We start from the raw sequence: 11,976 nt of genomic DNA on the forward strand, positions 1-11,976 counted from the left end.
TTGCATTAGAGGGGCTAACTTGTAGGTATATTTTTAAATATTTTTTTTAAATAAATAAATGCAGAACAAACAATTATTAACAGTGAACAATCATAAACAAATGATGAACAAACGAATTAATAGAAAATAAGTATAAAATAGGAAAAAAAAATTTTTTTGAGGGGCTAACTTCATTCACCTCGCCGTATGTCTCAAATATATTAAGTGTATAATCTATGGCCGTATGCTTTGATAGCTTACAAAAGAGGACAAAGCCGCTGGACGCAACTACCCGATGATATGTAGGCGAAGTAAAATGTCCCTTAGAAATAAGGTGACACTCTACAAAACTTGCATACGCCCCGTCATGACCTATGCAAGTGTAGTGTTCGCTCACGCGGCCCGCACTCACTTAAAGTCATTCCAAATTATTCAATCCCGTTTTTGCAGGATAGCCGTCGGAGCCCCGTGGTTCGTCAGGAACGTCGACCTCCATGACGACTTGGACTTAGAGTCCATCAGTAAGTATCTGCAGTCGGCGTCCATGCGCCACTTCGATAAAGCGGCACGACACGAGAACCCTCTCATCGTGGCCGCCGGTAACTACATTCCCGATCCTGCGGACAGAATGGAAAGCAGTCGACGTCGCCCAAAACACGTCATCTCGGATCCGCCCGATCCACTAACGGTGCTTTTAGGTAATTCAAGCACCGGTCACCGTTCTCGTCGAACCCGTCGCTTGCGACGAAGGGCTCGACGAGTAAATTAACTCTCAGACACAGCCCACTGAGTTTCTCGCCGGATCTTCTCAGTGGGTCGCGTTTCCGATCCGGTGGTAGATTCTGCGAAGCACGACTCTTGCTAGGGTTCGTGTTAGCAACGTCATCAGGTTTGAGCCCCGTGAGCTCACCTACAAAAGTTAGGGTTACGCTGACATAGCCTCTCAAGGCTCTCAGCTTAGGTAGGATAAAAAAAAAAAAAAAAAAAAAAAAGGACGCAACTTCTGGGGATCCTCCAAAAAGTCCTCTGAAAAAATCTTAGTAAATGACCACCATTTTACTAAGACTATATTTCATTCCATATCATCTCATTTCATTTAATTTCATCCCAGTTGATTAACGTCTCAAATTAATCATCTTCATTTCATTTCATTTCATTTCACTCCATATTATCATTTTTCATAAAAATAAGAATATAAATTAAAATAAGACATGACTTAAAGATCTTAGTTACCAGGTCATAAAATCAATTAAAAAAAAAAGCTTACAAAAGGACTTTTTGGCGGGAACGCGAGGAGTGAAGTTGTGTGATTTGTTTTATTTTGTCTATTTAGTGTTTCTTCGGGTTTAAGTGTGTAATAATGGTGGTTTATTAACTATTTAATATCTGTGAAAGTGCACAAACGTGGGAAAATGAAGCCTCTGGACGTAACTTCTCGGGATCCTCCAAAAAGTCCACTGAAAAAATCTCAGTAAATGACCACCATTTTACTAAGATTATGTTTCATCCCATATCATGTCATTTCATCCCAATAGATTAATATCTCAAATTAATCATCTTCATTTCATTTCGTTTCACTCCATATTATCATTTTTCATAAAAATATGAATATAAATTAAAAATAAGACATGACTTAAAGGTCTCAGTTACCAGGTCATAAAATCTCTTAAAAAAAAAATAGCTTACAAAATAAATTATTGACTCCGAATCAAAAAATATAATTACTCTCTACATTCCGAATTCATCAATATGAAAACAACATCAGCAGCTCTACGTTTTAATATATCTACTGAATGTAAAATTACAAAAGCACGCTCTGCAGTTATGAAACTTCCCCATTATGATGTGAAGACACCAGTGTTTATGCCAGTAGGAACCCAGGTTATGTTTAAAACAAAATATTACATTATATTTATTAAAATCTTGAATTTGCAATATTTTAAAAAAGAATGAAAAACACTATAAAAAACAGACTGCCACTGGTGACGGTCTCTACGATGCAACATGCCACCAGTGGTTAGGACTTCAGAACGAGCAACCTCCTCATGATACGCGCCGTGTGAAGAATTACCCGCTTTCTACACCAAGCCCTACACCCAGCTGGATAACGAAAACTTCTTAAGGTGTTTTCTGAACCTTTTCGCTATCAAACCGACAACCGAACCTGATAATCGAAACCCTGATTGTTGAATGAACATGCCACATGCCAGTAGTCTCGTGGGCCAAATATAGATAAAATCTATGGTTATTAGTTAAAATGGAACTACGTTACTACTAACAAAATTAAATTTTAGGGTACCATGAAAGGTCTTCTACCAGAACAGCTAGAAAATTTAGATTGTGAAATTATACTAGGAAATACATACCACCTAGGAAATCGACCAGGTACGGATGTTTTAGAAAAAGCTGGTGGCCTCCACAAATTTATGGGTTGGAACAGAGCACTCCTTACAGATTCAGGTGGCTTTCAAATGGTGTCATTACTACAATTAGCGGAAATAACTGAAGAAGGAGTCAAGTTTAAATCACCTTATGATGGCTCTGAAACTATGTTGACACCTGAAAGATCAATTGAAATCCAGAACAGCATAGGTATTCATTATCATCTACTTATTAAATAAGATGAGTACTAATATAAATATAGACCATAATTGATTCATAAGACTATTTTTAAACAGGAGCTGACATTATCATGCAACTAGATGATGTTGTACAAACAACAAACCAAAACTATGAGAGAAACAAAGAAGCTTCAGAAAGGACCAGCAGATGGCTTGACAGATGTCTAAAGGCACACAAGAGACCCACAGAGCAAAGCATATTTCCTATTGTACAAGGTTTATTAAACAATACCTTAAGAGAACAGAGTGCTAAAGAACACATGACTAAAGATGTAAATGGATTTGCTATTGGAGGGTTAAGGTATAACAAGAATAAGATATATATGATATGACTATTATTACTACTTCAATTTAAATATCAGCTTGAAATTTCTCAATTGTACCTAATCTACTGTCCTGTATTCAAGTAATAAGTATTTTATCAAGGTGTCCATATATAATATACAAAACTGATTTCCTTCATTATATTCATTATACTTAACACAGTTACAGCTGAGTTTACGCAGTTCAGGCATTAATTTGGACTTTCTGACAGAATGAAGACCTCTTGCGATAAAATACATTCAAAAAATTTAATAGTTAAAAAAACCCATTAAAACCCTCATTTACTACTAAATAAAAAAAACAGCTTATACACTCACAAACCCCCAACATTTTACTTGTGTTTCAGTGGGGGTGAAGCAAAGGATGATTTCTGGCCAATGGTTAGCTTGAGCACAGGAATACTTGATAAAAACAAGCCACGATATCTCATGGGTGTTGGAGTTGCCATTGATCTTGTAGTGTGTGTGGCTCTTGGTGTTGACATGTTTGACTGTGTTTTCCCAACTCGTACAGCAGTAAGTTTATTTTACTAATTCTATAATCATAATGTTCAAATAATAAATAATACAATATAATTTGGCAGAGAAGGTCAGATCTCAACTGTAGCTGGGAAATGTTGAAGTTTGAGTAGAACAGCTTACACTCAAAGTAATAATTAAGGGAAGGCTACCAAAGTTCATATGCATTATGAATGCTGACATACTGACTTGTAACATTATATTTTTTTGCAAAATGATTGGACGAGTTCACAGCCTACTTGGTGTTAAGTGGTTACCGGAGCCCAGACATCTACCACGTAAATGCCACCACCCACCTTGAGACATGAGTTGTAAGGTCTCAGTTTTAACAGTACAACGGCTGCCCCACCTTTCAAACCCAAACGCATTATCGCTTCAACAGCAGAAATAGTCAGGGTACTGGTACCTAGTCTTGCGGACTCCCAAGGCCCTACCACCAGTAATTACGCAAATTATAATTTTGAAGTCGTCGTGGCCTAAAGGATAAGACGTCCGGTGCATTCGTATGTAGCGATGCACCGGTGTTCGAATCCCGCAGGCGGGTACTAATTTTACTAATGAAATACGTACTCAAGAAATTGTTCACGATTGGCTTCCACGGTGAAGGAATAACAGTGTAATAAAAAAAAAAAAACCCGCAGAATTATAATTTGCGTAATCACTGGTGATAGGACCTCTTGGGAGTCCGCACGGGTAGGTACCACCACCCCGCCTATTTCCGCCGTGAAGCAGCAATGCGTTTCGGTTCGAAGGGTGGGGTAGCCGTTGTAACTATACTTGAGACCTTAGAACCTGTATCTCGAGCTGGGTGGCGCATTTACGTTGTAGATGTCTATGGGCTCCAGTAACCACTTAACACCAGGTGGGCTGTGAGCTCGTCCATCCATCTAAGCAATAAAAAAAAATTGCAGGTTAGAATATAGGTTAGAATTATATTATCATTGTAATGGCTGTCCCATCAATAACAGAATGACACATGACTGCTCTGTGGCAGAAGAAGATAAGATAGATGGTATTGCTTTACGAGACAGGCTAGCAATATTTTTTAAACACAAAATCCTCAATTTCAAATAGTTATCGAAGCCCATAGACATCATGATGTGAATGCAGCTATCCACCTTGAGGCTAGAGATTATTCTTATGAATTGTATATTAATTACACTAATTATACTTCTACAGGTTTGAATTTATTACATGATGTTATTTTTTATGCATTGAAGTTATTTATGAATATTCAATGAGTAGGTATGGCATTACAAAAAAGTACTTGCATGCAGGATTTGAGCACCACTATAAATGCATTGCTGGGTACAAATATCCTTTAGGTCACAATTAATTTTAACAACTTTCTCATCTACATGAAAATTTATATGTCATTATTATTTCCAGAGGTTTGGGTGTGCACTTGTGAATAAAGGACAATTGAGTTTGAAACAAAAAAAATATGAAACAGATCTAAATCCAATTGACAAAGATTGTACTTGTTCAACATGTTTGAATTACACAAGGGCTTATCTCCACAGTATTGTAACAGTAGAAACAGTATCTTGCCATCTACTTTCTGTGCACAATATTGCTTATCAGGTATGGTAGTGTTTTTAATTTGTCTACTATCTGACAACCCCTAATAGTAGTTCTCGGTACTTCTCATCAAAATGATATTTACATAGACATTGATCAAAACAATTCGAACTAGAATATTGGATTAATTTTTCTCACATTATAGCTATGTTGGTAGTCTATGAATCTATGATGCAATATTAATCTCCAAACTAAACAAGTTGTAGACAAGTGGAACTAATTAAATTTATTTGAGATTTGGGGAATTAATTATATTAAACATGAATTGAAATAAAAAACAATCGATTTCATTAAAATTTACACATCTGTTATAACTTTAATATTTCGTTCCTCATAAACTTATAACAGTGTCAACACAACAAACAACAAGCTGAAATTTACGATAAAATACGTGTCTCGGATAGAAAATATAAAAAGTGGTTTGTGCCTAATGTAACAACTTCAATTCTGTATTCCCAATACATATAATCAAACAGTAGAATCTGCTAAATACACACAAATAAAAAGTAAAAATAGATTAAAAACCTAAAGCTCAATCATTGAATCACTTTCTGCCTGTTTCTTTGTTCACACACATCTCCACATGTACTGAATGGATTTCCGAATAGATAGATGGACATTAATTTGGAATAATAATGAACACAAAATTGATGTTTTTTTTTTTTCATATTTACCTGCAGGTGAAGTAGCAGGTGGAAAGCCAATTTTATAATTTTATACAATGTAGGTATATTAAAATTGACTTGTAATCTTTGTAAATTTCAGATGCGTCTTATGAGGACTATGAGAGAAAATATTGAAAATGGTACATTTCCAGCTTTTGTACAACAATTTGTAAACGAAGTTTATCCCAATGGCCAATATCCTACCTGGGTGGTAAATTCACTTAGCTCAGTTGGAATAAATTTATGCCATCTTTAAAATATACTTTAATTTTTCACTTTTAAATATTTTCTATGAAATTATTAGAAGAAAAAAATGCACGCCCTTTTAGTGTTAATTTAATAGAAACAGGATTTGTAATATGATGGTCACATAAAATCATCGGAATCATTACCATCATAGTTAGTGGTCATATTTTCCGCTTTCATTAATGTAGAGTAGCTTCTGAGTTCTGCCTCTTCCTTTTTTCGTTTTTCTTCTTCTTTCTCTTTCTCCTTTTTTTCTCTTAAAACTTTCTTTTTATCTTCTCTCTCTAATCTATCTCGATTCTCTCTTTCTTGTCTGAGGTCTGGAAATGATTCTGTTTTTGTTTTATTCAGCCTATTTACTATTTCGTTATTTCTTTTGGCCACTTTCGCCTTTCTTACTTCTCTGTCTTTGTGGAATGCTACTTGTCCAACCTGGAATCAATCAATCTATAGAAGTGAAAACTTTTAAAAAGTAGAAGTGTGCTTGAAAAAGTTATTGGGAAGGACAAAATTTAATAACTCAGTACAAATTGCCTTTAAAGAGTTTCTGGCTCTTGTACACCTAACTTCTTCAAGAAGAGCATTGAAAAATACATCATTGGTACTTTTCCAATCAATACCATGGGTATTTTGAATGGTATAAAAAAATAAGCTTCTCTATATTAAACAGCAATTTTATAGGTCTTATAACTAGTCAGGTCATAAGTATTGTCACACAGTAAAAACTTTTCTTTTAGAATGCTGGCCACAAAAAAGTTTATTGAATTCGAATTTTGAATTGTTCATGAAAATAAAAATGTATACTTTTAGAATTTTACTCATTTTTAAATATGGAGTGGACGCTTAAAGAAGACCGTGTTGTAGTTATTGTGTTGCATCGTTGCGGTTACGCGCCAATTCAAATTTTTAACATACTGAAAAATTTGAATATAACCAAAAGATTCGTTTATCGTACCATCAAACGATACAATGAAGACTAGTGTAGATGACAGGTCAAGAAGTGGTCGCCCTCGGTCTGTTAGGACTCCAGCAGTGATAAAAGCTGTGAAGGCGCGAATTCAAAGAAATCCCAAACGTAAGCAAAAACTGTTGACCCTTCAGATGGGGTTAAGCAGAACCACGGTGAGAAGGGTGTTAAATGAAGACTTAGGGCTTCGGGTATATTGAAGAAAAACAGGACATCGTTTGAATAATCGTCTAATGGACCTGAGACTGAAGAGATGCCGCGCTTTGTTGAAGGGGTACGCGGCAAAAAAATATCGGGAAATTCTTTTTTCGGATGAAAAATTTTTTACCGTAGAAGAGCTACAACAAACAAAATGATAAGGTGTACGCACACAGTAGTGAAGAAGCGAGCAACCGTATTCCGCGTGTCCAACGAGGTCATTTTCCATCCTCGCTCATGGTATGGTTGGGAGTTTCTTATTGGGGTTTAACAGAGGTACATTTTTGTGAGAAAGGTGTAAAAACGAATGCAGTTGTGTATCAAAATACAGTCCTGACGAACCTTGTGGAACCTGTTTCTCATACCATGTTCAATAACAGGCACTGGGTATTCCAACAAGATTCGGCGCCAGCTCATAGAGCGAAGAGCACACAAGACTGGCTGGCGGCGCGTGAAATCGACTTCATCCGGCACGAAGACTAGCCCTCCTCTAGTCCAGATTTGAATCCGTTAGATTACAAGATATGACAACACTTGGAGGAAAAGGCGTGCTCAAAGCCTCATCCCAATTTGGAGTCACTCAAGACATCCTTGATTAAGGCAGCCGCCGATATTGACATGGACCTCGTTTGTGCTGCGATAGACGACTGGCCGTGCAGATTGAAGGCCTGTATTCAAAATCACGGAGGTCATTTTGAATAAACTTTAGTGTCATAAGAATCTATGTTTTGTTAAGTTCATTTTGGTATATGAATGGTTACATAATGAATAAACATGTTTCAATTATTTTACATTAAACATGTGACAGAATTTATGACCTGACTAGGTATATTAATGATTACCTCCATTCCAGCAGTCTTCTTCAAATTTGACCACATTGTATAAACTATGTCTATATCATTCATTTTATTGCCTAAAATGGAATTTGCTTTGACCAGCTGGCAAGCATCATCAAGAACTAAATTAGGTATATCATCAATCGTTTGACCCTGTAAAACATGTTCTATTTTAAAACTCAACAGTCCCATAGTTTAATAGATAATATGTTCAGTTCATATAAACCGTTATAATATGTCACGGTTTGGGTCATCTGACATGAACTAATATTTTGTAAGCTTGGTAAGGTGCTAGTGTGTGTGAATGCAATGTGATATGATAATAATAATGTGAATGCTGTCACCCACATCGAAATGTAATTTCAAAGTCCCAAGTACACTGTACATTGACTGTCCGACTCTTTAAACCAGAAACCTAACAACATTACATGCGCTAAACATTATGATTATTAAAATCTATGGTACATCGATTTGTCAAGAGATATTAGCAGATTTGGCAATTAAAAATACTCCCAGGCCTCACATCATCACCACCATACTTAGAAACCAGACCATAATATCTCTTAAGGAACAGAGGAAGCCAAAATAATCTTACAGGGTTACAATAAGTACAAGAATTGCAAGAAGGCTGAAATCAGCTAAAATGATACTTTCATCTACCAGAGGTCCCCTTCTTATCACAGACCATTGTGTAGCTCAAGTTATATTTGTTTGTATTTATAAAAATCACAAGACTTTGAATCTAGGTCTATTCACAGATGAATTATGTCTGAATCCAAATAAAAGAATTAAGGACTGAACATGCCAGGGAGACATGAACATTTCATAAAACCCTTCATAGAAGGTAGATTTAATTTTATTCATAATATTTTACACAGATCAAGCACTTTAGAGCAGATCTGTTATGCAATTGAAATTGCCCCTGAGTATTAAAATATAATGATTACTTACAGGAGTAAGTCTTAAATATACATGTGCAGATGATACTTTGTCAACATGAAACCAGACATCCTCTGGCCAACCCCATTTTATTAAGTCTTCATCTAAAATGAAAATAGGTTCAATATAGTAACTAAATTATTGTACATAAGTGCATAATATTTTCATTTTTTTTTATAAATTAGAAACTGAAAGATTTATTTGAATAGATTGTAGTTATTTTTGGTTAGGAAATATCTTACTTTCGTTTTTGTCGGCTCCCATAAATAGTGTAACTGGGGGAGATACAACACTACTTGTAAAATAGAACACCATTTTATTTTTTCAACGAACGTAAACATACATTTAATTAAGTGTGTGAACAATTTGGATAAATATTTTTTTGAACTATGTAGTAGTATGTATAGTCGGATTTTTTATTAGACGAAGTCAACTGACGTTTACTGTGTTGTCAGTTTTTGATGAAATAAAAATAGTGTTGTGACAAAGTGAACGATTGAAAAAACTCCTGAATTAATGAAATTGCCTCGATTGTCTAGTGAATAGTTGGTGTGAAGAATTGCCGATATCGGGTACAGGGTTCGAATTTTAGGCATGCTTTGTACATACCAACGAGTTTTCGACGAAATATTATGTTCCTATAGTATCTACCTGTACTGAATACCGAGTGTTTTAAACATTAAGAAAAACATTGCGATGAAGCTTATAAGACTGTCCTATTTCTAATACATCATATAGTTGAAATTATAGACGTATAAAATATAACAATTATAGGTAGGTAATGAAAATAAAAAAAACTGATTGTAGTTACATACTACTAGTAACATATATTGGAGCACTTTAATACAATTTTATTGTAAAATATAAATAATATTCTTTTATAGTTTGAAATTAATGATTAACTCTTCACACTCATTGTTCATTCATGTGATTGAACGAGAACTGATCGCATCACTATTACTTTAAATATAGCAACATTATTTCACAAAATGACATTAGCTACTGTCAGCTGGCTTCGTCTAATTAAAAATCCGACTATAGGTATGTCCGCTATTGTACAATCTATGCTATCAGCCATCGGACTGTCATTGACCTAAAGGTTGAAAATACCAGGTCACAAAATCCCTAAAAAAAAATTGGACTGTCAATTTTTTAATTACCGTAAAATGGGGTGATTAGGGATTGAGAGGCGAATCGGGAAAAGGCCGGGAAAATCTTTCGACGCTCAATATTAGTTTTATATTCGATGCAAAATCTTCCATTTTTTGTAGTTTAATAGTAGAATGTTGAAAGTTTACAAAACAACTCTGAATATGCATGATAATAGCTGCTAACTTATAAAAAATCGCATTTCAAATTAACTTCCTGTGGTGGTAATTATTTTAGTGCTAGAAACTTTGCTCTCTTTTATTCATTTGATAATAATAGAAGACGACTGTGATTTATAAACGTTATTTAGTGTTTGAACCAGCATATATATTAAAGGTAACTCTCAGTTGTTATTGGTTTTAATGTATTTGATAAAATAAAATACATGTAAAAATCTGTTGTTTTTGGGGTTATCGGGGACGTCTTAGGTACAAATAACAACGAAAAAGAGGTCAATTGGGATGAGAATAAACGAAATGGAAACGACCTAAGTATAAATAGGTACAAGGTTGTAGGGTTGTCTATGTAGTTCTAACAATATTTGTTGGTAAAAATCTAGTTTATTCATGAAGTTTTTGTCTAGAACTTTTATTCAAAATTATCAATGTGTTATTTTATTGTTTGGTAAATATTTATATTATGAGTTAGATACGTATTGTTTTCTATTTTTAGATATGCCTCGCGTGTACGTATCAGAATGCAAAGCCTTATAAGAGATATGATCCCTTAATATTAAAAACAGCAATAGAAGCCTATGAAATTGGGAATAAGTCTTTAGTTGAAATAGCTAAGCAATTTAATATAAGTAAGTCGATTTTGCACAGAAATGTAACAAGAACAATGAAATCTCAAGGTGGACAAAAATGTCTAAGTAATATATCATAAAATATATTAATATTTGTCCAGAGTGGGGGTATCCACCTGATTAATCTATGGAATAACGGACACACATAATCTCTTAACCCAGATAAAAATATCAGGCCCTAAGTACTTACTAAGAACGAAGAAATATAAACCGCTTATAAGAAAGCCCGCTCGTTCGAGTTTAGGCGCTTACTCTCCCTTAAACAGAATCCTTTGGGACTACAATAATGTCCACGGTAGCGCGATCTCCGTCAATGCTCATTCGGAGTTGTCCGATTGCGCTGAACTAACCTTAAGTGATGAAATAGATATTTTCTAATTATTTCACAACTTACAGGAAAAACCTGTCGCGGATACTTTCCCAATAAATTAAACACAAATAATTAAATGTAATCAAGTTTTATATATTATATTTTTGTTGTTGTTAATGCACTGTCGATTGCACCTATAATTGAGGTGACATCTGCCATGTACTTTTGTCAGTTTTTCAATGTTTTTTATTGATGATCACTTTGTTGGTGCAACTAAATAAATAAATTAATGAAAACCAAGTAGTGCCAACCCTAGCAAATTTCTCATTTCGTCTCAATTAACCACAATTTCCGGGTAAATAGGGATTACACCTATTTTTGCTTTTTTTGCTTAAACTAGAATGCTAGTTGCATAGTTTTAAATTGGACAACAAAGATGCCCCCAAGACTCAATCATTTTGATCCTGATATTGCATTATATATATCAACAACTACCTTAAAATTGGTCATAAAGTTAGAATTTGTCCCTAATCGCCCTATTTTACCGGTACCTATTTATACTTAGGTCGTTTCCATTTCGTTTATTCTCATCCCAATTGACCTCTTTTTCGTTGTTATTTGTACCTAAGACGTCCCCGATAACCCCAAAAACTACAGATTTTTTACATGTATATTTATTTTATCAAATACATTCAAACCAATAACCATTGAGACTTACCTTTGATATATATGATGGTTCAAACACTTAATAGCGTTTATAAATCACAATCGTCTTCTATTATTATCAAATAAATAAAAGAAAGCAAAGATTCTAGCACTAAAAAAATTACCACCACAG

The 11,976-nt window shown here is 34.6% G+C and overlaps 2 protein-coding genes across 2 annotated transcripts; one reads left to right on the forward strand and one right to left on the reverse strand.

The window, feature by feature from the left end:
• Positions 1-1,248: 1,248 nt before the first annotated feature.
• Tgt (tRNA-guanine transglycosylase) lies at positions 1,249-5,946 on the forward strand. The gene is made up of 6 exons (XM_028186655.2): positions 1,249-1,860; positions 2,274-2,571; positions 2,658-2,901; positions 3,271-3,439; positions 4,832-5,026; positions 5,789-5,946. Exons 1-6 carry the CDS (start codon positions 1,729-1,731, stop codon positions 5,942-5,944), a joined length of 1,194 nt encoding a protein of 397 aa, XP_028042456.1. The 5' UTR covers positions 1,249-1,728; the 3' UTR covers positions 5,945-5,946.
• ccdc25 (coiled-coil domain containing 25 protein) lies at positions 5,309-9,335 on the reverse strand. Its single transcript, XM_028186657.2, has 4 exons — positions 9,117-9,335; positions 8,887-8,978; positions 7,942-8,088; positions 5,309-6,366 (listed from the first exon to the last, which is right to left on the reverse strand). The coding sequence occupies exons 1-4, from the start codon at positions 9,187-9,189 to the stop codon at positions 6,055-6,057; spliced, it is 624 nt and encodes a 207-aa protein (XP_028042458.2). The 5' UTR covers positions 9,190-9,335; the 3' UTR covers positions 5,309-6,054.
• Positions 9,336-11,976: the final 2,641 nt, after the last annotated feature.

Source organism: Bombyx mandarina, chromosome 04, assembly GCF_030267445.1.
Source record: "Bombyx mandarina strain Sakado chromosome 04, ASM3026744v2".
Taxonomy (NCBI): Eukaryota; Metazoa; Arthropoda; class Insecta; order Lepidoptera; family Bombycidae; genus Bombyx; species Bombyx mandarina.

What these genes read in the sequence shown, in the direction of transcription:
- Tgt (XM_028186655.2), top strand. Translation starts at nt 1,729, where the DNA reads ATGAAAACAACATCAGCAGCTCTACGTTTTAATATATCTACTGAATGT. An exon ending in TTTTCCCAACTCGTACAGCA is followed by an intron (nt 3,440 to 4,831) that starts GTAAGTTTATTT and finishes TATTATTTCCAG; the next exon opens with AGGTTTGGGTGTGCACTTGT. An exon ending in TGCACAATATTGCTTATCAG is followed by an intron (nt 5,027 to 5,788) that starts GTATGGTAGTGT and finishes TGTAAATTTCAG; the next exon opens with ATGCGTCTTATGAGGACTAT.
- ccdc25 (XM_028186657.2), bottom strand. Translation starts at nt 9,189, where the DNA reads ATGGTGTTCTATTTTACAAGTAGTGTTGTATCTCCCCCAGTTACACTA. An exon ending in TATATTTAAGACTTACTCCT is followed by an intron (nt 8,089 to 8,886) that starts GTAAGTAATCAT and finishes CATGTTTTACAG; the next exon opens with GGTCAAACGATTGATGATAT. An exon ending in AGAAGACTGCTGGAATGGAG is followed by an intron (nt 6,367 to 7,941) that starts GTAATCATTAAT and finishes GATTGATTCCAG; the next exon opens with GTTGGACAAGTAGCATTCCA.